This window comes from Babylonia areolata, chromosome 18 (genome assembly GCF_041734735.1).
Source record: "Babylonia areolata isolate BAREFJ2019XMU chromosome 18, ASM4173473v1, whole genome shotgun sequence".
Taxonomy (NCBI): Eukaryota; Metazoa; Mollusca; class Gastropoda; order Neogastropoda; family Buccinidae; genus Babylonia; species Babylonia areolata.
The window spans coordinates 33571710-33598994 of NC_134893.1; the positions used below are offsets into that span (position 1 = coordinate 33571710).

Consider the following 27285-nt stretch of genomic DNA (forward strand, 5'->3'; position numbering starts at 1 on the left):
TAAAAAAAAAGAGTTAAACCTAATTCATATATAGAATCCAGACGACAGAAAACCTTTTTGTTAGAGATGAAAATCCTATTCACACACACACACACGGTGCACACACACACACACACACACACACGAACGTAAACATTGTCTTCGTACGATATATATCTAGAAGCTTTCTCTGAACTGGAATGGTGAATGAGCCAGATTTTCTCAAGCTCGTATGTGACGCAATATTTAAGATATTTCGAATAAAACATGTATTTTGCACAAAGTGCGCCTTTTACGAAAGAGTGTTCCAAATATGAAACGTTGTTTCATAGTATGACTATTAAGTGTTTAATATAATGAACAATAAAGGCACCCACTACCATACCTGCTCTTCGAAAAAGAAATAAAATCTACATTCCCATCAATGCTGGCTACTATCTCGTATCTAAACGACTGGACTGTATCATTGTGGTGTTCGTCTAGAATGTTTGCAGCATTCACAGAATGGTCATGACATCCCAAACTACAAAAACTATTAGCACAAAACGAAACTTGAAATTTCACTTACCACTTCACCACTGTTTCCGCGGTCGCCATCTTGGATTCCCACGAAAGGTCACAGGAGGCAAATCTTTTTATTTTTTTATTTTTTTTTTTAATAACTTTACTGCCGAAATATCGAAACTTCCCATATTTACATCGTTGGAGCGGTGTTACTTCAAAAGCGCTGTTTCATAATTTGGTGATTCTCCCCCAGCTACATGATAAATTAGCATGCCTATTCCTGACAAATATTTCATCATCGTGTTTGTAATGATTCCATTGGTGGAGTTGACCAGTTTTTTTCCCCCCATCTCTCTGAATTTTAGTTTCCTGTCAGAATGTCTCCCGAATCTATTATTTATCTTTTCATCACTTTGGTCGATATTGTGGTTATTGTTGATGATGACGCCGTCATTGTTCTTTTTGTTCCTGTTGTCTTAATCTGTGTTTGACAGGGTGGAAACTGCATGCATTGTAGGTTTCTTTGAGGAAGTAGGGTAGGTATATAATTATCTGTGTTTGACAGGGTGGAAACTGCGTGCATTGTAGGTTTCTTTGAGGAAGTAGGGTAGGTATATAATTATCTGTGTTTGACAGGGTGGAAACTGCGTGCATTGTAGGTTTCTTTGAGGAAGTAGGGTAGGTATATATCTGTGTTTGACAGGGTGGAAACTGCGTGCATTGTAGGTTTCTTTGAGGAAGTAGGGTAGGTATATATCTGTGTTTGACAGGGTGGAAACTGCGTGCATTGTAGGTTTCTTTGAGGAAGTAGGGTAGGTATATATATCTGTGTTTGACAGGGTGGAAACTGCATGCATTGTAGGTTTCTTTGAGGAAGTAGGGTAGGTATATATCTGTGTTTGACAGGGTGGAAACTGCGTGCATTGTAGGTTCTTTGAGGAAGTAGGGTAGATATATATATCAGTGTTTGACAGGGTGGAAACTGCATGCATTGTAGGTTTCTTTGAGGAAGTAGGGTAGGTATATATCTGTGTTTGACAGGGTGGAAACTGCGTGCATTGTAGGTTTCTTTGATGAAGTAGGGTAGGTATGTAATTATCTGTGTTTGACAGGGTGGAAACTGCATGCATTGTAGGTTTCTTTGAGGAAGTAGGGTAGGTATATATCTGTGTTTGACAGGGTGGAAACTGCATGCATTGTAGGTTTCTTTGAGGAAGTAGGGTAGGTATATAATTATCTGTGTTTGACAGGGTGGAAACTGCGTGCATTGTAGGTTTCTTTGAGGAAGTAGGGTAGGTATATAATTATCTGTGTTTGACAGGGTGGAAACTGCGTGCATTGTAGGTTTCTTTGAGGAAGTAGGGTAGGTATGTAATATCTGTGTTTGACAGGGTGGAAACTGCGTGCATTGTAGGTTTCTTTGAGGAAGTAGGGTAGGTATATATCTGTGTTTGACAGGGTGGAAACTGCATGCATTGTAGGTTTCTTTGAGGAAGTAGAGTAGGTATATATCTGTGTTTGACAGGGTGGAAACTGCGTGCATTGTAGGTTTCTTTGAGGAAGTAGGATAGGTATATAATTATCTGTGTTTGACAGGGTGGAAACTGCGTGCATTGTAGGTTTCTTTGAGGAAGTAGGGTAGGTATATATCTGTGTTTGACAGGGTGGAAACTGCATGCATTGTAGGTTTCTTTGAGGAAGTAGGGTAGGTATATATCTGTGTTTGACAGGGTGGAAACTGCATGCATTGTAGGTTTCTTTGAGGAAGTAGAGTAGGTATATATCTGTGTTTGACAGGGTGGAAACTGCGTGCATTGTAGGTTTCTCTGAGGAAGTAGGGTAGGTATGTAATTATCTGTGTTTGACAGGGTGGAAACTGCATGCATTGTAGGTTTCTTTGAGGGGGTATGTATATATCTATGTTTGACAGGGTGGAAACTGCGTGCATTATAGGTTTCTTTGAGGGAGTAGGGTAGGTATATATCTGTGTTTGACAGGGTGGAAACTGCGTGCATTGTAGGGATAGGTTACATTGAGGGAGTAGGGTAGGCATATATCTGTGTTTGACAGGGTGGAAAATGCGTGCATTGTAGGTTTCTTTGAGGGAGTAGGGTAGGCATATATCTGTGTTTGACAGAGTGGAAACTGCGTGCATTGTAGGTTTCTTTGAGGGAGTAGGGTAGGTATATATCTGTGTTTGACAGGGTGGAAACTGCGTGCATTGTAGGTTTCTTTGAGGAAGTAGGGTAGGCATATATCTGTGTTTGACAGGGTGGAAACTGCGTGCATTGTAGGTTTCTTTGAGGGAGTAGGGTAGGCATATATCTGTGTTTGACAGGGTGGAAACTGCGTGCACTGTAGGTTTCTTTGAGGGAGTAGGGTAGGCATATATCTGTGTTTGACAGAGTGGAAACTGCGTGCATTGTAGGTTTCTTTGCGGAAGTAGGGTAGGTATATATCTGGCATCTGAATTCCCAGTGTTGCAGATGGTTTGTGAAGGACATGCAAGATTGAGTGATGACACAGGCACACACGGAAAAATAATAAACACGGTACAATTCCCAAGCATCCCTTGTTCGCAGAAAAAAATCCTATCAGCCCTTGTACACAAAACATATTATGGTGAGCGTTTCATTAACAGTGCACACAAAACAAATGACACAAATCAGTCACGAGTAATAAACAAAGCACAAAATGCATGTCCGTAAAAAAATGTACACAATCAAAACTCAGTCACCAATTAATTGCCATCCATTCCTGTTTGAAAACTTAGTTCGTACGATAGACAAAATTTGTGGTTTGCCGGTCAGTGAGTCTAGATGCCCACCGCCGACGAGACAGACAGAGACAGAGACAGACAGAGACAGAGACAGACAGAAACAGACGGACAGACAGGCAAACAGACAGACAGGCATAGAAATAGAGGTATTTACAAAAAAACAATGAATGCGGACCTGGCTCGGAAGAAAGTCTGGTTGTCAGCAGAATGTTGCCACCACCTAGTACTAATAAAGCTTAACCGCGGGAGACAGGTAGGTGTACGTGTTAAGGGCAACCTCAAACTAAACAACGCGTTATGGCTGCGTGGAAGTGACACACACCACATGGAACAGGGAGGTGCCTTGGCTGGACTCGTGAAACAGGTTTGAATAGAAAATTATTAATAACAAAAATGCAACAACAACAAAAGTGTGTGTGTGTGTGTGTGTGTGTGTGTGTGAGAGAGAGAGAGAGAGAGTGTGTGTGTGTGTGTCTGTCTGTTTATCTGCCTGTGTGTCTGTCTGTCCGTACATCTGTCTATAATAATAATAATAATAATAATGGTATTTATATAGCGCTGAATCTTGTGCAGAGACAAATCTAAGCACTTTCACACCAGTCATTCAAACGCATGCATAACTCTAAAACTGTAGAAACTGAAGACAAGGTAGAGGTAGGGGAGGGAGGCTATCTTGTGAAGAGGTGGGTTTTAAGACTTGAAAGAGCGAGTGCGGAGACCTAACGAAGCGAAAGAGGAAGTTCATTCCAAATACAAGGTCCAGAGACAGAGAAAGAACGGCGTCCAACAGTGGAGTGTTTGAATCTGGGTATGCGTAAACAGAGTGGATACAAAGCCGATCGTAGAGAGCGAGAAGAAGTGTAGAGGTGAAGGCAGCCACAAAGATAGGAAGAGGCAGATTTGTGAATACATTTATAACATAGAGTGCTGATCTTATACTTTATTCTGTGTGAGACAGGGAGCCAATGTATGTTGCAAAATAGGAGTGATGTGCTCAGATCTTTTCTTTCTGAGGACGAGTCGGACAGCATAATTTTGTATGCGCTGAAGGGACTGAATGGATGAAGCAGGCAATCCACCACTCTCTCGCTCTTTCTTCCTGACGTTACTGGACACTCTGTCAGTTTTTCCGGTCGTTCACCTCTCTCTCTCTCTCTCCCTATATATATATATATATATATATGTTGGTCTTCATCATCCATATCTAACATTTGTTATGATAGGGGCTGTTGGCGTATGTCACTAAAATCAGTCAGTATTCAGTGTTCTCTCTCTCTCTCTGTCTCTCTCTCAATATTAGTCTTCATCACCCATATCTAACAGTTATGTTTTGTTGTAGAATTGTTCATATATATCAGAAAAAATCAATGTGTTTTTTTTGCATTTGTTATGATAGGGGCTGTTGGCCCATGTCATTAAAATTATTCAGTGTTCAGTATTCTCTCTCTCTCCCCCTCCCTCTGTGTGTGTGTCTGTGTGTGTCTGTGTGTGTGTGTGTGTGTGTGTGTCCCCCCTCTCTCTCTCTTTGTGTGTGTGTGTGTGTGTGTGTGTGTGTGTGTGTGTGTGTGTGTGCCCTGTGTGTGTGTGTGTGTGTGTGTGTGTGTGCCCTCTCTCCGACTTCCCCCCGACTGGCACCCCACCAGTCACGCACCTCTCTCTGTCTTTCTGTTAACAGTTAAATTTTACAGCTGTACATTGCAGTGTGCAAGGGAATCACGACCGGCCCACCAACTACATAAATTAACATAATATTTATAAATCCTGACCGTGGTCTTTTTGCCTGCCAAGGAAAAAAAAACTCTGTACAGGTGCACAAGGGAGACAACTTTCGTCATGGGGTGGGGATGGGCGTTGGGGGTGAAATCTAACCTATACGTCAGGGCGACGAAGCTTCAAGTCTGACGCATCCAAACAATATCGAAGAAGAATAACCTATACATGTCTCTACTCAGCTGTGACTCTCCTCCGTGCTTGGTTTGTTTGCTAATTAACTTGTTGTTGATTCTGTTTTGTTTTGTTTCTTATTCAATTCTATTCTATTCAGTTTTAAATGTCGTCAAAATTCCGATTCACAGCTCCAAGAATTATGTCTTTCTTCCTACTTGTTATTTTATTCTATTTTATTTTATTTTTGTCAAGAAAGAAAACTTCACGTAATATACCTACCTGCAAGGCCTACTACGGGAGCCCCATTTAATAAAGCGATCTCACGAATATAACCTAATTTTGCTCACAGCTATGCCGGTAAACCAAATATAATAGTCCAAGTTTCGTCTAACCTTTCAGCGTGAAGAAGTTAAGTCCGCTCATGCAACCCACCCCAGGTCTCTCAATACATACATACATATATATATATATATATATATATATATATATATATATATTATCTTTAAAAAAAATCCAAATTGTATAGCTAATATAGAATGGTGAATATCATGCTTTGGTGTATTCACTATTACAATCTATGTATCTATCTATCGATCTATCTGTTATCTTTCTTTTTTATATTCCAAAATGTGTAGCTGATATAGAATGGTGAATATTATGCTTTCAGTGGTGTATTTACTGTTACCGGATATGATGTCTGGTTTAAGAATAGATATATATCTTAGAAAGTCCCTGATTACTGATGAATACATTTTGCTCTCTGTCCGCCTTATCACCACCATATTTTAGATTATATATATATATATATATATATATATTTGTGTGTGTGTTCAAAACCCTCTTTGTAAGAGACGCAATTTTTTTCAAACCTACAGGCTGCCGGTTTCATGCTTAGCATTTGTTCTCTTTCATTCATTCTGTTGCCCACTTTAAGACTGGATAACTTGTGGATGTGAACAAGAAAAACAATACAAGAAAGAAAGAAAGAAAGAAAGGGCTGAAGTAAGAAAGGACAACCAGGAGGATCCTGGAAGGAAGGGCGGCCGCACTGGCATTTACAGCAACAGCAGCGATAACGTCAGTGATCATGAACTAGAAGACACACACACACACACACACACACACGCACGCACGCACGCACGCACGCACATACACGCATGTACGCACACACACACACGCGTGCGCGCGCACTGCACACACACACACACACACACACACGCACATATACATGCATGTACGCACGCAAACACACATACACACTGACACACCGTGCACGCACACAAACGCTGATGCGCATGCCCTCGCACTTAAAGACAATCAGTGTCTGTTGAGTCTTTCCAGGTATGCTCACAGCAATACTGAGCAACAACAGCATAACTTGAGTATGAGTACAAACATACACACAAACATAAACAACACACTTGCACACGTACGCACGCGCGCTTGCATTCCCCCACCCCACCCCCGCCACCCACCTCCTACACACACAATAATGGAGACAGACATCGAGGTTAATTTTTTTTTTTTTAACTTACCAACCGAAAACACAGGCATGACGATCAGAAAACAGAAATACACAAACACCTTAACACGTTTGCGGGCCATACTGTACCGCAATACACACATTCACTCTATCAAAAACAAAAACAATTCTGATAAAGACTCGATTTCTTCTCCATCTGTTGATCTTTACACTTCTGTTCACAGACACAAGAGCTTCTCTCTGTGTGCCTGTGTAAACACGTGCGTGTGGGTGTCACGTGTGTGTATAAAAACTGTGACTTGTAAAACTGGCAGGCGGGCGCGGCAGCCCCTTTATAGAGCGATCAACACTCCAGTGACATCATTCTCCGCGACGTCCTTCCCCCGACCCCCAAGCCTCCACCCTCCCTCCCTCCCCTCCCAGCCCTGCATCCCCCCCCCACCCCCACCCTCCAATGCCAACAGCCATCCAACCTATCGATATGCACATAATTATGTTCACTCCCTTTCCCATTCTCTCTTCTTTTTTTTTCTTCTTTTTTTTTTTAACTAGTAAGTTGGGGTGGGGGAGGGGGCGGAGGGTAGATGTGGGGTGGTGGAAGGGGTAGGGGGAAGGGTGGAGGAGGCAAGGGGAGGGGATTGGCCCTGTCGTGGTTCTATCGCAGTTTCTGTGTGTGTGTGTGTGTGTGTGTGTGTGTGCGTGTGTGTGCGCGCGCGCGCATCCGAGCATGTCGGATGCTATGACGTTATATCCTTCTTAACCCGTTGAGTTATATGAAGACATACTCGCCTAAAAAAAAAAAAAATTAAAAAAGAAGAAGAAGACGAAGAAGAAGAAGAAAAATTAAAAAAAAAAGAAAAAAAAAGAGAGAAGAAAATAAGGCTTTGAGAAAGCTGCAGTTATCTATCTTGCCACGGAATGACGACAAAAAATAATCAGCAAAATAACAAGATGGCGATTTCTGCAATGTTGTCGGATTCAGTGATGCTTGAAATATGTAGAGTTTCGTTATACTTTTTTATGCACGGGACCAGAAAGTCATGTTGGATTTCGTTCTGAATATTTGCGTCATAAACTCATAATATACAGCACAAGCATTAAACAAAAACAACAACAAAAAACAAAAACAAACAAACAAAAAACCCACCCGATTTCGAGGCCAGGGAGCATGTCTATTGCAAACTGAATTCGTTAGCGTTGGTTATTCGTGAGATTGATTCAGTGGAACTGAACTAAAACCACAACAGTGATCGAGAAAGACTGATTATGAGAGCACGCCGCACTGCGTTCAGTTGACGGGGATAATAATGCACGTGATAAATGGTCATTGAAAACGCCGCTCCGGCTCGAGTTCGACCTTGAACCTCAGAGCAAAAGCCGTATCTCGCGACTGGTTCAACTTCTCAATGCTTCAACACTCGCTGCCAAAAGAACATCACGGATACTGGCAGAATGTGGACCCCAAACCACCTCAGCCACGAACAACTTGACCTTACAGCCAGATCGCCAACAGGTCGTTAAACTCGCCACCGCGACGAGATGAATGACGATGAGGAGAAAGAAAAGAATGATTGACAGATCTCGCGAGGGAGAGATGATGTGGGTTCGGTGAAGAAAGGGGGAAAAAATGAACATGTCAAGAACGAAAGAAAAAGAACTGAAATGAAAGAGAGAAAACGATATCCGAGGACATGGGTGATTATTTTTGCTATAGCCCCCTCCCCCCACGCCCTCTCCTATCCACCACATCCATTTCAACGGAAGGAAGCAAACCAAGATAGCGCCACTATAACATGTTTTTCTCGATAGCCTCCCCTATAAGCACTTCGGATGCACCATCCATACATTGATTCTCCCTCTCGATCTTGTTCCTGAACACACACACACACACACACACACACACACACGCACACACACACACACACACACACACACACACACAGTCTACACACACGTCACCGACGCGCTCGCGAACGTTTCAAGTTTGCGATTCTTTCACACCCATTGCCAGGCTGAAAAGTTTGTTCTGAATTTCATCTATGATATCAATATGCATGAATATGAGTCAAAACAAGCAAATAATCTTGTCCCCCCCCCCACCCCCGCACCCCCCTCCGCCCCACCCCCTCCGCTTACCCCCCACCCAACCTCTTGGAGGCGGAGAGATCGAGAGAGAGAGAGAGAGAGAGAGAGAGAACACACACTGAACACTGAAATGTTTAATGTCATTAGCTGTAAAGCTCTATAGTGACATGGTAGGTACAAATCAGAACAAAAATGGTGCAAAACAAATAAAATGGAACAGAAAGGAAAAACATAACCAAAGTAAACTAAACTACTAAGGGATAAGCGGCACTTTGGTATTTCGTTTGCTTAAAATGTCCATGTGGCAGGCGGGTACTGTGCCTCCCCCCCCCCCTCCCCAAGTCGCTCGTCTCTAAGGTTTGAACAGTACACAGGAAACAAAGTACATATTATAATCCGAATAATAATTATCTAAGCATCACGGTGACATTGACACACATCATATCAATACGGACACATAACAATGTACATATAAAACATATAACACATCAGAAAAATACATTGTCGAAATTGACCGTCCGAATGTAACCCTTCCTTTTATCTATGCCTTTCCCCCCTCATAGAACCCATACTAAGTTTATAATTAATTAATGAGTATTTGGACCTTCTTCTTCCTTTATACAACCAACATAATTATATTGATGATTCTGTTGTAGTTTGGGGAGGTTGCTGAGGATTGCGCTGTTGTGAGGATTGGAAAAAAAAAAAAAAAAAAAAAAAAATTGGCGACCTGGCCAGCCAGTGCACTGACATGATGCCAAGCCTCTGCATCAGCTGTTGAGCGGGGTGGGGGGGGGGGGGGGGGGGGGGGGGGGGGAGAGGGGGGGAAGATGGTGATTTTCGGGTGGCTGGGTGGTTAGGAGGAGGGTGAGGGGGACAGTGCTGGACGAGAGGAGGGGGGGAATGGGGTGGGGGGTGGGGGGGTTATGGGGGGGATTCACTTTTTAGAGATGAGAGGCCAGTCTGGACTTGAAGCAGTCCAGTGACTCGGCTGTCACAACTCCCTGAGGCAGCTTGTTCCATTCTGGTATGGTCCTCGGGAAGAATGCCATCTGCCTGTACAGTGTTGTGCAGAAGGGAATGTCGTAGCTCAGTCTGTTGTTCGTCCTAGAGCTCAGCCTGCTCTTAGATGGCTTGGGCAGGTACTTGGAGCTGATGGAGATGAGACCATAGTGGAATTTGTAGAACATCTCCAAGCGGGCTTTCTTGCGGCGCTGTTGTAGGGGAGGCCAATTGAGTGAATCGAGGATGGAGTCCACGCATGATGTTTGGCGGTGGCGATTTGAGACCCATCTTGCTGTTCTTCGTTGGATCTTCTCGAGGGCCTCAACCCCGTTTGCAGTGTAGGGATCCCAGACGGTGGCTGCGTACTCAAGAAGTGGGCGAACAAGGGCTTTGTACGCAGTTTGCTTTGTCTTCTTGTTGCCGATCTTGAGGTTGCGCCGGACGAAGCCTAGGGTCTTGCTGGCTTTCTTGGTGATGGAGTCAATGTGGGATTTCCACTGCATATTGTCCTGAATGTTGACGCCCAGGTACTTGGTGGTGCTGACATTTTCAATCTTCTGTCCATGCAGCTCATACGCAGGGACAGTCTTTTCCCTTTTCCGGGAAACTCTCAGCGTTGAGCACTTCTGTGGATGGAACTCCATGGACCACTTTTCCTCCCAGGTGGTAAGGGAGTGTAGATCTTCTTGCAGCACTTGCTCGTCCTTTTTTTCATGATGGTCTTGCTGCACATAGTGTCATGGGCAAATAGGCGGATCTTCGACTTGATGCCATCAGGGAGGTCATTTATGTACAGAACAAAAAGACTCGGTCCTAGAACCGAGCCTTGAGGGACCGTGCGGCGCCAGATTCCACAGGTAGAAGGTCAGATCTTGTTCCTTCCACCACAACAGCCTGATGTCTGTTCTTGAGGAAGTCCTTGATCCAGGCATTGGTGCGTCCTCTGATACTGTAACGTCATAGTTTGTGGACAAGTAGGGTATGGCTCACTTTGTCGAACGCTTTTGAGAAGTCGAGGACGATAGTGTCCTCCTGGTTTCCCTTCTCTATCTCTCTGGTCGCTTCGTCCACATACCCTAGGAGTTGAGTCTCACATGACCGTCCGCGTCGGAAGCCGTGCTGCTCTGGACAGAGAATCTCATCCTTCTCAAGATGGGACATGATGTGGCTGGTGATGATGTGTTCCATCAGCTTGCAGGCTATGCAGGTGAGGGAGATGGGGCGGTAGTTAGCTGCTTTGTATTTTTCTCCCTTTTTGAAGACAGGTGTGATGTTGGCCTGTTTCCAGTCCTGTGGTAGGGTGCCGGAGGAGTATGAGATGCGGTAGAGCATTGTGAAGGCTGGAGTGATCTCCTCTGCCACCGTCTTCAAGAGTCTGGGGGTAATGCCGTCTGGGCCACGGGTTTTATTGGGGTTGAGGTTGAGCAGGAGTTTTCTTACTCCATCTTCTGTGATGTTTATATCGTCACATGATGGATAGTCTGGAAGGTTTGGTCCAGGGGGGCACTGCTGTTCGAACTCTTCAGCTGCAATGGTGTGTTTGGGGCTGAATACTGAATGGAACCGGGTATTTAAGATCTGGGCTTGCTCTTTGGGGTCGGAGATGAGTTTCCCGGCTTCTTTAAGTGGAGAGACGCCCACTCCTTCTGTTCTTCTTGCTTTGATGAAGCTCCAGAATTTCTTCTTGGAGGTGGTCTGGTTTTCTCCTTCAGTCGTCAGACGGATGATCACTGACTGAGGCCTTCTACGTGTCTCCAGTAGGCGCGACGTAGACGTTTCTAGATGAGGCGCTTGAGTGCCTTGAATTCCTGTTTGAGGGCCCCATCTCCGTTTTTCTTCATGCGTCTATGGACTCTATCTCGTTTGCGTATATTTACTGCCTCGGACACATATTTTGCTAGTGAGAGCATCATATCGTCATTTTCTGTCATCAGTGTGCCGAACAAATCTTTTCTCTGCACTGCAGCTGTATTGAAAAGGGTACAGTTTTTTTGTTTTTTTTCGCAATTTTTCGTATCTTTTGCAGTCAGATATGAAATGGTTTTCATCTTCTGGCCTTTCGCCACACATTGGACAAGGGGATGTTGCTACGTCTGAATCGAACCATCTTCTGTTGGCATTCAGTCCAAGTGCTCTCAATCTGAGCCTCGCAAAACAGATTCTATGCCACTTTTTTGTTACGAACTTGAAATATTTCTCCGTTTGTAAAATTGATTTAAATGAATAGAACCATTTATACCTATCATTGCTCTCTATTTCTCCGTGCCAGTTTTGTTTGTTGAGAGAGAGAGTTAGGTCGAGTAGTTTCCCTTTACAGACAAATCCAGCATGGCGTCGTTCGAGACAAGATTTGTTTCATGTGATCATCAGTTATTTTTATCCATACAATACACGTGTCGTGTACATAGCTATCGTTTATGTTGATAAACTTGTCAACACTAACATCTGCCTGCATTCGAAAAGGTAAGAAAGCAGTTAAATGGCATTTGCGGAACCTTCGGCCCTTTTTAGTTGTAGCTGGTCGCACTTTCAAAATGATAATCTCGGCAGTCTGCTGACAGAAAATTATCAATAATTGTCATCATAGGCCACGCGTCAAGAGCTATGCGTGCACGCTGATAGAACAATACACACTGCTGGGTGTGGTTGAATTATCCACAAAAAGATTACCTTGAATTTTTGTTGTTGTTTTTGAAATGTCGAGCTTTTTTTTTTCTTTTGGTAAATTTGATATTTTGCATTTCAGGTCAAGTGCCTTAATCTTAGTCATTTAATAGATAAGTAGCATACTCAAAAATTAAGTTGTATTCAAAACTGCAAAACTTTGAAAATTAATTCTTTAGGGTCCAGTCATTAAACAGAGCACTTGCACACTCATAGTCATTGTCATAGACACAGAGAGTATGCTCACTCATTGATATTTTGACATTACTGCTTATTATATATTTACTGCATGTTAGATGGGAAAATAAGATCTCTTACAGATAATTAATGTCATGCAGAGTCTGCTTCAGATATTCCAACTAGCTATCATGTTAGAATCTTTTTAGCCAGTTTAAAACAAGGAGGAAAGACTAAAAGGTGATGATAATGGCTTGAGGTTGTAGAAAACAGATTATCTAAAACTTTTCACTCAATCCTTATCGGGTTTGCTTGGAGCTGGTTGAAGAGTATACTTACTCTGAGATAGAGCTGACAGATGATGAAAAATGTTGTGCTGGAACACAATGCAGGAGATCAGAAAACTTTTTATGAATTGTGTTCTTGTGTTCAGCAGTTTCAAACTAGTCTAAGCATCAGCCTGATTTTCTCTTCTTCTTCTTTAAAATTTTTTTTTTTTTTATTATTCTTTCTTGTGTTAAAGGTTATTTCCCCTTGAACATTATCACCACCTTAACAGGCCTGATCAAAACACCACACTACTTTAGCAGAATGACAACTTACTACACAGTTTGCAGTTGCATAACACACACACACACACATATAACACACACACACACACACACACACACACACAATATAGTGACAATCTGCTCATTTGGAAATTGCATTTCATGTACAATACAGTAACAATGTGCAAGGATAACAAACAGACAAACAACATAAAACATAAATGTAGAATAATGCATAGAACATGATGTTTGAATTTTTAACTCACAGTTCACAATGACTGTCAAGTTTCAAGGATCACATAGAACATCAGTGTCATGATCACTCGTTCTTCGGTGTCATCAGCACTAGAGCCTAAGTTGAGGAGATACAGACGATGTTTATTTACATCGGCAAGTTTATTAGTGCAAGGCATGCTGGGAAGGGCAACAACCTGTATACATGTGCAAGTTTGAGGTTCAGATTAGTTTATTTATTTTTCACCATATGTTATAGTTGACAGCATTATCTCCACAATCACAATTACAACTGACCCAAGGGTAATGCATGTTTCTACATTTGTAGAATCACCTCTGGATTTCTCTCCTGTTTTGGTTGTGTTACTGCACAGTTTCCCTGAAAAAGATCATAATGATGCAGATGCCTGAGGTGGAGAGTGTCTCATATGCACTGCTCAGCATGCTGTCCATGTTAGCCGTCCTGGTTCTCATCACCCGTTGGTACCGGAAGTACCGCCTGCGCCACTATGAGGTCCCTGTGTATGACATCCACAAGGGCCACCGATTCTTCATGGTGGACATGTTCACTACACCAACCTACTGCAATGTGGACCATGTTCATATCGTCCACGGGGCCCAGTGCGACTCCTGTGGAATCTGTGTGGATGACCACCTTATGAAGGAAGCAAATAACAGGTATACATGCTAATGGTAGTGCTTAGAATTAACAGTAAGTTTGGTGTTTTCTTGTGCAATTCAAGGATGTAAGAAAGAGGAAAGGAAAGAAAAAAAGTGGTGTATATTAATGACTAGAGAATTCATTTATGTCAACATTCTATTCATCTTGACAAAAATAAGAGAGGAAATGATTAGTTTCGAAATATATGTTATGCGAGTCTTGTTTCGGAGGAAAGAGTTTGTTTTTGAATGTATTTGTGATTGTAGTTTTGGAACACACACACACACACACACACACACACACACATATATATATATATATATATATATATATATATATACATATACATACAACATCTGAACAACTGATTTGTTCAAATTCAAGTTTAGTGTATCAACTGTTCTTTTGAAATCTTTTCTTTATATATATATTCTTGCCTTGTTTTTTGTTGTTGTTTTGTTTACTTTTTTTATACTGCATTTATCTGTAACGTATAACTTTATTGCCCATTTTGTTTTTAAACCCAGAATCCCCTGTAAACCTGCTTCAACCAGAGAGGAGCAGCTCCACCATCACTGGGTTCAAGGCAACCTGCCTCTCTGCAGTAGCTGCAGTGTGTGTGGGGAGGAGTGCGGGGCCCTGCCAGAGTTGTCTGACCTCCGCTGCTGCTGGTGCCAACAGACGGTGCATGAAAACTGCGCCAGCAAACTGAGTGTCTGTCAGTTAGGAAGGTGAGGTGTACTGAAGTTTTTTTTTTTTTTGTTGTTGTTGTTTGAAAATTTTGTTTGTGTTTAGGGAATCATGGTGGTGGGTTCAAAACTTATTTTAACAACAAATACAATAACTTCTGCTTTGGGATGGGAGTGGGGGTAAGAGAGAGACCTGTAGGCTGTATGCAATTTCATGCCATTGCTGCTTAACACTTCCCATCAGATTGCATACAGGCCAATGAGAGGTGCACAGATTGAAAGAAACTTACATTTAAAATTTGTTTGTTTGTTGCTGTTTTTTTTTTTAATTTTCACAGAATAATGTTCATTGTGATACTTTTGAAACATGTGTTACTTTGAGTTTTGGGCTAAAATGTAACACAATATAAACAGGATGAGTCAAGGTTATTGGAGGTTTTGACAGAAGCTGATTCTGGAGAAGTTACATAGAGGTGTTATCACTGAAAAAACAAACACAAAACAAAACAAAACAAAATACCAACAACTGAAAAACACTTTGTCACAAGATAGTGTAAGCATATATTATACTATTATATGGTCTCATAAAAATAGGCACTGGCTAGACATTTTAACTTCATGCAGTCATTAGATCATCATTATTATCTTCAACAGCAACAAGGTTAAGGATGCTGATAAGATGAGAATGAGAAATGGGAGGTGAAAAGAAAATGAGCATAATGAAGTTGAATAGGTTCTGATGCCTAACCTGTTAATGTTAGTCTAGACTTTCTCTCTGGTGGTGTGTCAGGTACCGGCAACTGATCGTTCCCCCGAACTGTGTGGAGCTGAGATGGGTGGGTCTGAAGGCCACCAGACAGCGCCACCTGGTCGTGAAGAAAGTGCGACACCCGGACATGAAGGACTGGACCCCGCTGATCGTTATTGGCAACAGGAAGAGTGGGAACAACGATGGGGAGCTGTTGCTGAGACACTTCCGCTCCATACTCAACACACCCCAAGTAAGATAAGAGTGGTCAAGATCTCTTGCAGTCATTGTTGGCTGTGCTGACTTCATGGAATCTCTGGCGTTGTTCCTCATTGTGTGTTGAATGTGGATTATGTAATATTGATTAATGGAGAAGGAAAGGACCTGTGCAAGGGTAAAAAAAAATCTGTCAGTGTTTTTACTATGTTTTAACTCCTTCGGGACGACAAGTTTTCTCCCTTGCTTTTCCCCACAGACGGCCCATTTATAAGGGTTTGGAAAAAAATTACAAAAAATACAAAATACTGTGTAGGAAAATGAAACTTTCAGAACTGGTTTATTACGTGTTGAGCTATTACATATAAAAAAAAAAAATCAAATTTCTCATCTTATTTTTACAGTTTTGGTATATGTAGAAAATACTGCCAATTTTTCACCCCGAATCACCATACCCATGCTCGCTTTCTGCATTAAATTCGCTTTCTTCTTCGTCATCATCAACCTCTTCAATGTCCGACCCTTCAGTTTGTAGCATTTCAAGTACCTCGGCAACTCTGAAACGTTGCCGTCACTGCTTTGTTCGCTTCACAACATTCTGAGAAGAGCCCGCTTTGCTAACAGGCTGGCACGCGAGCAGACGACCAGTCAGTGACTTTGTCAGCGTGTGTGCGAGACAGGCCACACATCCCAGGCTGACCAGTCATACTGTTCGATTGTGGAGTGACCCACAATAGCGCACTCTGCTTGGCTAACCACAAAATCACGTGTACAGCGTATGATGGAATTTTACTTTTGGAGAATGCTATTCCATTCCTTCGTCCGAATCCGAATACGTTTTGCGTAGGAATGCGTGAGCATTCCTTCGTCCGGAAAGAGTTAAAAAACTGTTCAAAAAATCATTTTGTGTATGTTCACAAATGACAGCTACTTTCAAATTATCAGCCTGAGCAGAGTACTCTTTTGCACGGGACAGGGATTAGACCCCTGCTGGATGACAGTAAGTGTGGGTGACAGTAAGTGCATTAGATTAAAAGTGATTATAGGAGAAAAAAATCCTTTTCAATCACTTTTGTCATATTACGCCCTCCTCCCCCCAACCCCCTGCCTGTATCGTCACCACCAATCTGTGTGAGAGTGATGCTAACAAAATGTTCTGCATTTTCAGGTGATCGATGTGCACGACATATCACCAGAGAACGGACTGGAGTGGTGCCATCTTTTGCCAGACGTTTCATTCCATGTGCTGGTGTGTGGAGGGGATGGCACCATTGGATGGGTCCTCAATGCCATTGAGAAACTGAAACTACCTGTGAGTTGAGTAATGGGAAAACTCCTGGCTGTACCTACCATGCACATGAAAATGTATTGGCCTGTACGTTGATCAGAATCCACTTCATTATCAAAGCTGATTCTTTGTGTGTGAAAATCAAGCTGGTCTTCACAGATGGAGTGTATGTTAACAATTCCGTGAATCTTTTTTCATTGATTGATTAATCAATTGATTCATTGATTAATTTTTTTTTTTTAAATTGAGGATCTGTATGTAAATATTTATGTACTTGTCAATGCCTTTCTTTCCTGTTTCCATTTTTCTTTTACAGAAATTTAGACAACATCTCCTCGCATATGTTGGTCACTAACTTGACTGATGATGCCACTGCTTTGTTGATACCTGACTTTCAGATAAGACACCTTTGTACCTAACCTGCTGTCTGTCTCAGTTTTCTTGTCGCCTGTGTTGAAAGTATAATATTATGCATGCAGTAAAATCCTTTGAAAGCTGGAAGTTTCTTATTGTTGGTTTTATGTTCTGTTTCTAATCTGAATGATGAAGGTGGTTATTATTGCTGCTAAATTATGGGTGGTGGTGATGATGATGATGATGATGATTACAGGATAATGCCTTTGTTGTTTCAGAACCCACCCAAAGTGTGCATCCTTCCCCTGGGCACGGGCAATGACTTATCCCGAGTGCTTGGCTGGGGAGAGGGATACTCGGGTGATGTGGACGTTACTGACATTCTGGACAATGTGCTGAAAGCCAAACCAGTCAGCTTAGACAGGTGCGATTTGTGTCTTTTTTGTTTGTTTTGTTTTTGGTTTTTTGTCAAGGATGTGATGAAATTAACCACCCAGTGACTTGTCTTTTTGAGGACATAGCAGAAGTGTGACCCTGTAACCAGTTTATATTGAAATACAATATGCCCAGCCTTATTTATTGCCATCCATGTTTTCCTAGTATGCAACCTGTACTGCTTCAGTATTTAAATGAGTGCTCATTTCGTGCCGGTGTTGCTGTTTTAAGCCAGCAGAATTTCATTTGAAATGAATTTGTAATAATTTCAGATGGACAGTCGATATCCGCCACACAAAGCATTTTGGGTTTGCCAGACCACGCAAGGTAAGTGTTGATATCTTTTTGTAAATTGACCGTTCATTTTATTTAATATTTTGAAGATTTCTAGTTTGCTCTGTGTGGTTCAACTTTTGACAATCTGTAGGACTGGCCTATAATAATGGCTATGTAGTAATAGCTATGATGCAGGGGTCGTGTGAGATGTTGCAAACAAAATGGCTTCAGAACAGCAGAGTGCGCATGATAAACTGATACAGATCCATGTCAAGACACCAAAATGAGAAAAAGATTTTTGGCACCAAAAGAAGAGTGTAAAAATCAATGGCATCAAGTGAACAACACCAAAAAAAAAAAGAAAAAAAAAAAAGACACATGAAGAAACAACCACCACACTCCAAAATCCTGTGATGAAGGCAGCCACAAACTGAGAGCTATATCTTACTGACAGTGAATTGTTCTGAACAGGCATCTCCATTCAGGGTATGGTTGTATTGACACGCACACACACATAGGCAGAGAAAGAGAAGACAAAACTAGATAAACTCTTTATTTTCAAGGGTTAATGAATAAGCATAAGTGCACTGTGGTGGAGTTGGTTTGGTGTTGGACCTCTGATCCAGTGTTCACCAGTGATCAGAATTTGATACCCTGTTTCAGCATGGTGTTGTGTCCTTGGGAAAGGCACTTTGCTTTGATTTTCCTCACTCCATCCAGGTGTGATTGCGTACCTGACAGGGAAGGTTAAAATGCCAGAAGGAGAGGATTTGGACCTGCATTCCTGTGCGGTGCCTTTCAGACACAGTGAATATGAATTCACTGTCCCTAAAAAGCAATGCAACCTTTAACTGTTTGATAAGTAACCACTGGTATGCTTCTTCTGCTAGCCCTCTCCGTGATAAGTATCTATATCATTGATCACATGAGAGAGACTCTAAGAGAGAGAGAGAGAGAGAGAATCACTGAAAAGTTGTAAGTTTCAGATAAAGTACCAAGGTAAAGGCCGTCAGTTATAGACAGAGTTATGGCCCTTGGAACTGAAATCTTTGTGCTTGCAGCTCTTGCAGCAGTGTTTGATGGGTTTCATTTGAAATAAGTCACTGAAATTCAGTTGAGTATATGGTGAGAAAGAATGCATTTCAGTTAAAAGTATATGGTGATAATGAATGCAGACATTTACATAATGAAAGGAAATATGTTGCAGAGTTGTAGCCTTTTGAACTAAGAATGTTGCTGTTTTGAGCAAATGAAATGACCGTATTGGAATTGCAAAACCAGATCCAGGCAGGGAAGGATAGTATTTTACTGACACAGTCTTTATGGTCTCAGCAGGCAGGCAGTGAATTGGTATGGTTCATTTCCTCATTTGCTATTTGTCTGTTTGAACACAATGCCTTGTAACTGACACTCCTCCTTTGGTGAAAGGATGTTATCAGTTTCACCCATGGACATGTCATTGTTCTGGTGCTCTAAAGTACATGTTTACTATTATAGCTTGTATTCAGAATATCAACAATCTGTGGACAGTTTTGCATAGTGTTGCTTTGCAGGAAGTGGTCATGAATAACTACGCATCAATTGGTGTGGATGCCCTTGTTACACTGAACTTCCACAACAAAAGGAAAAACTGGCCTTCAATATTTGCAAACCGCATTGTGAATAAGGTAAATTTTCTTTCAGGGAAGTGATAAGGGTTGATGTTTTGCATTGTGATTTTGTGTTTTGTTTGTGAGAATGTGTAGTGTGTGTGTGTGTGTGTGTGTGTGTGTGTATTTGTGCATGTGTGTTGTGTTTCATTTGATGCTTATGCTTGTGAGTTAATGGAATTGTTTGAGATTGCTGTGATAATTTATATACATGAATAAACTGCAACTAAAAAAAAGAAAAGAAAAAGAAAAGTGCAGTTTTTATTTGATATTCTAAATGTTTGTACTTGTTAGTAAGGGCTCTTAGTTTGACATTAGTGGAAGGGAAGAAGCATGTATTTTAATGAAATTTCCTTCTTGTTTGACTCACTTGTGTAAACAAAGTGAGTCTATGTTTTATTGACTCACTTGTGCAAACAAAGTGAGTCTATGTTTTAACCCGGTGTTCGGTTGTCTGTGTGTGTGTGTCTGTGTGCCTGTGTGTCCGTGGTAAACTTTAACATTGACATTTTCTCTGCAACTACTTTGTCAGTTGACACCAAATTTGGCATAAAAATAGGAAAAATTCAGTTCTTTCCAGTCATCTTGTTTAAAACAATATTGCGCCTCTGGGATGGGCACAAAAAAATAAAGAATGAAGCCTAATTATATGCAAACTGCATTTACTGTTATATTTATATTTTTTGTATTCTCTAAACTTGGCACTTTGATCTGATATTCTGATCCAACAGCTAGAGCAGTCATTATTATCATTTTTTGTTCAAACAGGAACTTCTTTTGCTAAGCATGGAATTTTTATTTATTTTGGAAACGTTTTGGTGCAGATAGTAAAAAAGGGAAATTACTCTGTAATGCCAGGGGAGTTAACTGATCTTTCTCATCTTAAACATTACATTTTGAAATTATACTCAATACATAAAAAGCTTGGATTTTTTTTTTTAAAGTGTATTACAAGTGAGTCTTGAAGGCCTGGCCTGTCTTGTTTGTTGTTAAAATGAGGTAAATGTTGAATAATTACTTGCAAGAAGGGGAGCATACATTGAGAGTGAAATTCAGTTTGCTGTTTTATTATCTCCCTTTTACTGTTGCTTTCATTCATTTTGATTTTGCAGCAGAATAGATAAAGTTAGCACATGCAATAATGTTTGTTCTGTCAGCCACATGTTTGATAAGGTTTTTGTTGTTGTTGAATAAATAGAAAAGAAAGATGAATAAACAGGCATCATGCATACACACACACACACAAGTGCTCATATGCACACATACATACGTGCATACAGATGCATGTGCACAACTCCACACCCACCTATATGTGTATGCATATACTTTTACACAGTTTACATGTCTGTTGTCCCAACAGATTGCTGCAACATGTAATCACATGTCAACATCATAAAATAAAACTCACTCACACACACACACAGACACACACACACACAGACACACACACACACACACACACACATACACACACACGCACAGACACACACGCACACTCACTTATCCAGTAAATTGTAAGACCCAGCCAACCAAAGCGCTGATACCAAAACAACAACAAAACAACAGCCCTGAAGACATTTCTGACAGAAAGAGAAAAGAAAAGAGGAAAATGAAGCACCAAGCTGTTCATCACAGTATAGCACAGAACGAAACACAAAACAGAGCAGAAGTACACCTGTGTGTTTTTTTTTCTGTCATGTGCAGCTTACCTACTTTACATATGGCACCAAAGACGTCCTGGAGAGAGAGTGCAAAGACCTGCATTTGAAACTGAAGGTGGGATGGCTAGGCGTCTGTAGCTATTTCTTAACATGTTTGGAAGACTTTTCGACGGGCGCAATAGCCGAGTGGTTAAAGCGTTGGACTGTCAGTCTGAGGGTCCCGGGTTCGAATCACGGTGACGGCGCCTGGTGGGTAAAGGGTGGAGATTTTTATGATCTCCCAGGTCAACATATGTGCAGACCTGCTAGTGCCTGAACCCCCTTCGTGTGTATGTGCAAGCAGAAGATCAAATATGCACGTTAAAGATCCTGTAATCCATGTCAGCGTTCGGTGGGTTATGGAAACAAGAACATACCCAGCATGCACACCCCTGAAAACGGAGTATGGCTGCCTACATGGCGGGGTAAAAATGGTCATACACGTAAAAGCCCACTCGTGTGCATACGAGTGAATGCAGAAGAAGAAGAAGAAGGAAGACTTTTTTTTGTACAGCTTTGAGTGTATGCATTGTGTGTGTGTGTGTGTGTGTGTGTGTGTGGTGCATTTGTGTACCCACATCAAGAATCATTCATACAGACATATATATACAACCACTCATATGCACACACACACATATGTATACAGATACTAAATGACAAGCGTGCGCACGCGCACACACACTGCACTGCACTGCACTTGACTACATTGCATTGGACATGTATGCCCCTCACATAAAATAAATCTCACATTCATGTGTGCTTCTTTTTGTCGCCCTATCTCTGTCACATACACTTTCTGTCTCTTTCTCTATCTCTCTTTCTCTCTCTTTCTGTCTGTCTCTCTCCCCACGTTGTTTGTTTTTCTGTGCCCCCCCAACCCCCCCTGTCCAGCTTTTCTTTCCTGTCTGTCACACTTTTTTTGTTCTGTGTGAACTTTATAAAATGAAAAGGGGGAAAAAAGAAAAAAAATCTTTATAAAGTGTGTTGTCTTCAGAGTGTTCTAAAACCAGAACTACAAAGTCTGCTGCAAGAGAAAGGATTGTGCAATGGCATATGTTGAAAAGATTAAGGAGGAGGGGTTGGTGTTGGAGGTGGTTGGGAGGTTCATGGGGTTGGGGGGGTGCTTGGGAACAAGGGGGCAGGGTGGTGGATGTGGGATGGGAGGGGAGTGGAGGGTGTCTGTCTGGCTGGCTGGCTGGAGGAGTATTTTGTTGTTGTTTTTTGCCTCATGCCTGTCAATGATTATCATGACGTGGGGGTCTGGTCTCCATGTGACTGCGACCCTTCCCTCCCCACCCCTGACCTGTCTCCTTCCTTCCTCTCCCCTCCCCTCCCCTCCCCTCCATGTGGGGTGCTGTTTGATAGCAAGGGCCTTATTGTCAGGGGAGTGTCCTCTTGTTTGGCTTGTGGGGTTTTTGGTGGGTTTTTTTTGTTTGTTTCTCTGAGATTTTGTGTATCGTGAACATGGTTATATTGCCCGATTAGTGATTGTGGTGGGGCTTGTCGTTTATAAGATAACTGTAGTCTGCAGTGTCTCTTTGAAAACATTGTTGATGTGTGTTTGTTTTACTTTTTGTCAGGGCTGCCCTGTTTCTTCTGCCACCTAATCTATTTTTTTTTCTTTCTTTTTTTTTGTTGGTTTAAAAAAAAAATTGTAGGTTGTGATTGTTGTATCAATCAGTCTTGCTTTCTTTCTTGTTCACATTATTAATGCCTTTTTTTTAAAATTGTTTTTTTGTGGTTGATGATGATAAATTAATGATGTGTGCGTGAGTGACTATGTTGTTAAGACCTGATTTCTTTTTTTGTCAATATTTCAACTGTCTTATGGTCTGCCATCCTTTGTGCATATATATCTGTAATGACAATCTGTCTATCTGTATATATAAATAGTTCTTGTTTGTATGTCCTGGGTATCAGTATCAGTAGCTCTAGGAGGCGTCACTGCATTTGGACAAGTCTATATACGCTACACCACACCTGCCAGGCAGATGCTTGACCAGCAGCGTAACCCAACACGCTTAGTCAGGCCTAGAGAAAACAAAAACACCACCACCACCACCACCAACAACAAAAAAACACCACAAAAAACACAGTCAAATGAATAAAGAAGTAAATGAATATTCAAATATGAAAAAAGAAGAAAAAGTTTATAACAATGATAATAATCATAGATAAAAATAAAATTAAAAGACAATAATGATAATAAATGATCAAATAAGCAAATAAATGTAAAACATACAGACACACACACACACACACTCACACACACACACACACACACACACACACACACACACACATAACAGATATGAAAAAGACAATAATGATAATAAATAATCAGATATGCAGTTTCACAGATATGAAAGCACAAACAAATACACATATGTGCGTGATGTATGTATGCATAAAGGTGGAACTGGACGGCCTTCCGCTAGAACTCCCAGAGATAGAGGGTCTGGTGGTGCTGAACATCAGCAGCTGGGGAGGAGGCTGTCACCCATGGCAACTCGGCAAGGATGACGAGATATTTGCCACACCCAGGTCAGTCTCTCAGTCTGTGTGTGTGTGTGTGTGTGTGTGTGTGTGTGTGTCAGTATCATAGGTTAGCAAGACTCTCTGACATAACAAACTTGCCTCTTTCCAAATATCTTTCTGTCAGCAGTTAGTGATCCGTACGATAACTTGATATTGATAATTATTAGTTGTTAAAGCAGCATGGTCTGTGTGTGGAACACACACACTTGCATGCACACAGGCGCACACATACACACACACACACAGACACAGACACACACACATCACACATGTACACACACGCACACACATTACACACACAAACACACCACCTCCTTCCCCCAGTCCCCTCTCCCTTCTTACAAACATCAAATTTTTTACTTACAGAGGTCAGTAACTATTTAAACTATTGCAAGCTTACAGCTAGCACACGGATGAATTCAAAGGATCATTGAAAATTTATTTGACATCTCTTTAAGATTTTGTTTATTTAATTGTTTTTTTAATTTTTTCTTTCTGGCGAATGATAAGGTTACTAGTGTCTGATAAGAGATGATCTGAGATATGTTGCTGAAAAAATCACTTGAGAAAAAAAAAAAGAATTTAATTTTGTTGTGGGAAGAATTCCAAAGAGGAGATCCCCCCCCCTCTGCCTCCCACTCCCTCCCCTTCCTTCATTATTCTGATTTTTCACCTATTCTCAGCAGGCTTTTAACCCCTTAAGTGCTGACCCTTGGTGAAATGAGATCCAAGTGGCATGAATCCTGAGAGCACTTACTACTTTTTACGTACTTTTTCGGTATTGTCGTTGATACTGTGAACAAGAGCGCTTACTACTTTTTACGTACTTTTTCCGTATCGTCGTTGATACTGTGAACAAGAGCACTCACTATTTTTTACATACTTTTTCGGTATCGTCGTTGATACTGTGAACAAGAGTACTTACTACTTTTTATATACTTTTTCCGTACTACTTTTTACATACTTTTTGGGTATCATCGTTGATACTGTGAACAAGAGCACTTACTACTTTTTACATACTTTTTCGGTATCATCGCTGATACTGTGAACAAGAGCACTCACTTCTTTTTACGTACTTTTTCGGTATCGTTGTTGATACTGTGAACAAGAGCACTCATTACTTTTTATGTACTTTTTCGGTATCGTCGTTGATACTGTGAACAAGAGCACTTACTACTTTTTACATACTTTTTCGGTATCGTCGTTGATACTGTGAACAAGAGCACTTACTACTTTTTACATACTTTTTTGGTATCGTCGTTGATACTGTGAACAAGAGCACTCACTACTTTTTACGTACTTTTTCCGTATCGTCGTTGATACTGTGAACAAGAGCACTTACTACTTTTTACATACTTTTTCGGTATCGTTGTTGATACTGTGAACAAGAGCAATTACTACTTTTTACATACTTTTTCGGTGTTGTCGTTGATATTGCCAACAAAACATAATGCAGTCCCTATGTATATACATGAGGAAGAAGTCCAAACAGAGGTAGAGGTAACGCGTCCGCCAAGGAAGCGAGAGAATCTTAGCGTGCTGGTTCGAATCATGGCTCTGTCGCCAATATATTCTCCCCCTCCACTAGACCTTGAGTGGTGGTCTGGACGCTAGTCATTCAGGTGAAATGATAAACTGAGGTCCCGTGCGCAGCACGCACTTAGCACACGTAAAAGAACCCACGGCAACAAAAGGGTTGTTCCTGGCAAAATTCTGTAGAAAAAATCCACTTTGATAGGAAAAACAAATAAAACTGCACACAGGAAATTTTAAAAAAAAATACAGGTGGCGCTCTCATTGTAGTGATGCGCTCTCCCTGGGGAGAGCAGCCCGAATTTCACACAGAGAAATCTGTTGTGACAAAAAAGAGAAATGCAAATACAATACAAATAAAGAAAGATGAACAGCTTCCTGACACAATGCAAGCTCAGTTTTATCACTGTGACTCAGTGTGAGGTGACAGCCCCTCTCTGACAGAGCATGCATGTCAGCAGCAGTTAAGAGGTTAGAAGAGGTTTGAGAGTGTTGTTGTTGGGATAAAGAGGCGAGGTAAGAAAATAAGGACTGCTAGAGTATCGGTGCAAGTCTTGTGGAATGAAGACCTGTGTGCCAGGCTGAGAGACTAATGGAGGGAGATGGGGGAGGGGGGTGGAGAAGGTGAGGGGATGGGTGAACTGTGCATCATCCCCTTCCTTCCTCCCTCTGTGCTCCTCACCTACCCCTCTCTTGAAGTGAAAGCAATCCCCCTGAGAACTGTGTCACACACACACACACACACACACACACACACCACCACCACCACCACCACCACCACTCCACACCACACCACACCACACCACACCACACACAAACACACACACTCCACCACCACCACCTCCACCTCCACCACCTCCACCTCCACACCACACCACACCGCACCACACCACACACACACACACACACACACACACACACACACACACACACACACACACACATACATACATACCACACACACATACACACCACACACACATACACACACCACACAACACACACACATATGCACACATGCACGAACTAACACGCACACATGAACACATGCATCATAGCACATCACAACACACCACATGCACACACACACACACACACACACACACACCACAGCATGTGTGTGTGTGTGTGTGTGTGTGTGTGTGTGTTATCAATGAAGGTGTTTGTGTGTATATGGTATCATTTGTATTTGTGGTGTGTGTGTTTGTGGTTTGAGTGCGTGTGTTTGTGTGTGTGTGTGTGTGTGTGTGTGTGCATGTGTGTGTGTGTGAGGTGGGGGGGTACACATGTTTTGAGAAAGAGAGAGATTGAGAGAGAGAGAGAGAGAGAGAGAGAGAGAGAGAGAGAAGATGTATTTTTATGATGCATATATGTGTAAAGACCAGTATTACATTGGTATCACTAAGACGGAATACTTGGTGTTGATACTATTCTCTCTCTTTCCTACCCTCTCTCTCTCACTCTCACCCTCCCCCAGACCCCCCATTCCACCACCCCTCCCACTCCTCATTCTCTGCCCCTCTCTCCCAACATTCTTTTTCTCCACTCTGTCCATTTACTCCCAACACCACCTCATCCACACACACACACATGCACACAAATACAAGCTTGATTACACATGCACGCGTGCGCATGTGCACACACACACGCACACACACCATACCATACCCCACACACATACACTGTTGTTGGGGTGACCCCTTCCCGCCCCCCTACCGCCCCTCACCACCACCCTTCCTTCCGTCCCTGCCACCATTCTTTGACTCTGAAATCTGCTCTCACAGACTTTACAGTGATAGTGAATTTGTAGTTGTTTCTTTTGGCCTGAGGTGCCCCTCAGCCCCTCCCCC

The 27285-nt window shown here is 41.9% G+C and overlaps 2 protein-coding genes across 4 annotated transcripts in view; one reads left to right on the forward strand and one right to left on the reverse strand.

Annotated features, from left to right (window-relative positions):
• The window catches only part of LOC143292696 (uncharacterized), a 53604-nt gene extending 46668 nt beyond the window's left edge, over positions 1 to 6936 (reverse strand). For both annotated transcript variants that reach the window (XM_076603206.1, XM_076603207.1), the window contains exon 1: positions 6685 to 6936. In XM_076603206.1, coding sequence (XP_076459321.1) covers positions 6685 to 6775 — 91 coding nt within the window. In that variant the 5' untranslated portion in view covers positions 6776 to 6936. The remainder of the gene's footprint in view (positions 1 to 6684) is intronic.
• A 5114-nt stretch (positions 6937 to 12050) lies between these two features.
• The window catches only part of LOC143291947 (diacylglycerol kinase epsilon-like), a 34330-nt gene continuing 19095 nt past the window's right edge, over positions 12051 to 27285 (forward strand). Inside the window, exons 1-10 of one of the 2 annotated variants that reach the window (XM_076602096.1) lie at positions 12051 to 12185; positions 13752 to 14026; positions 14537 to 14740; positions 15489 to 15699; positions 16831 to 16974; positions 17583 to 17728; positions 18012 to 18066; positions 19569 to 19682; positions 21369 to 21440; positions 23778 to 23908. In XM_076602096.1, coding sequence (XP_076458211.1) covers positions 13752 to 14026; positions 14537 to 14740; positions 15489 to 15699; positions 16831 to 16974; positions 17583 to 17728; positions 18012 to 18066; positions 19569 to 19682; positions 21369 to 21440; positions 23778 to 23908 — 1352 coding nt within the window. In that variant the 5' untranslated portion in view covers positions 12051 to 12185. Of the gene's footprint in view, positions 12186 to 13745; positions 14027 to 14536; positions 14741 to 15488; positions 15700 to 16830; positions 16975 to 17582; positions 17729 to 18011; positions 18067 to 19568; positions 19683 to 21368; positions 21441 to 23777; positions 23909 to 27285 lie in introns of those variants that run through there. The other variant, XM_076602095.1, reaches the window with a different exon arrangement.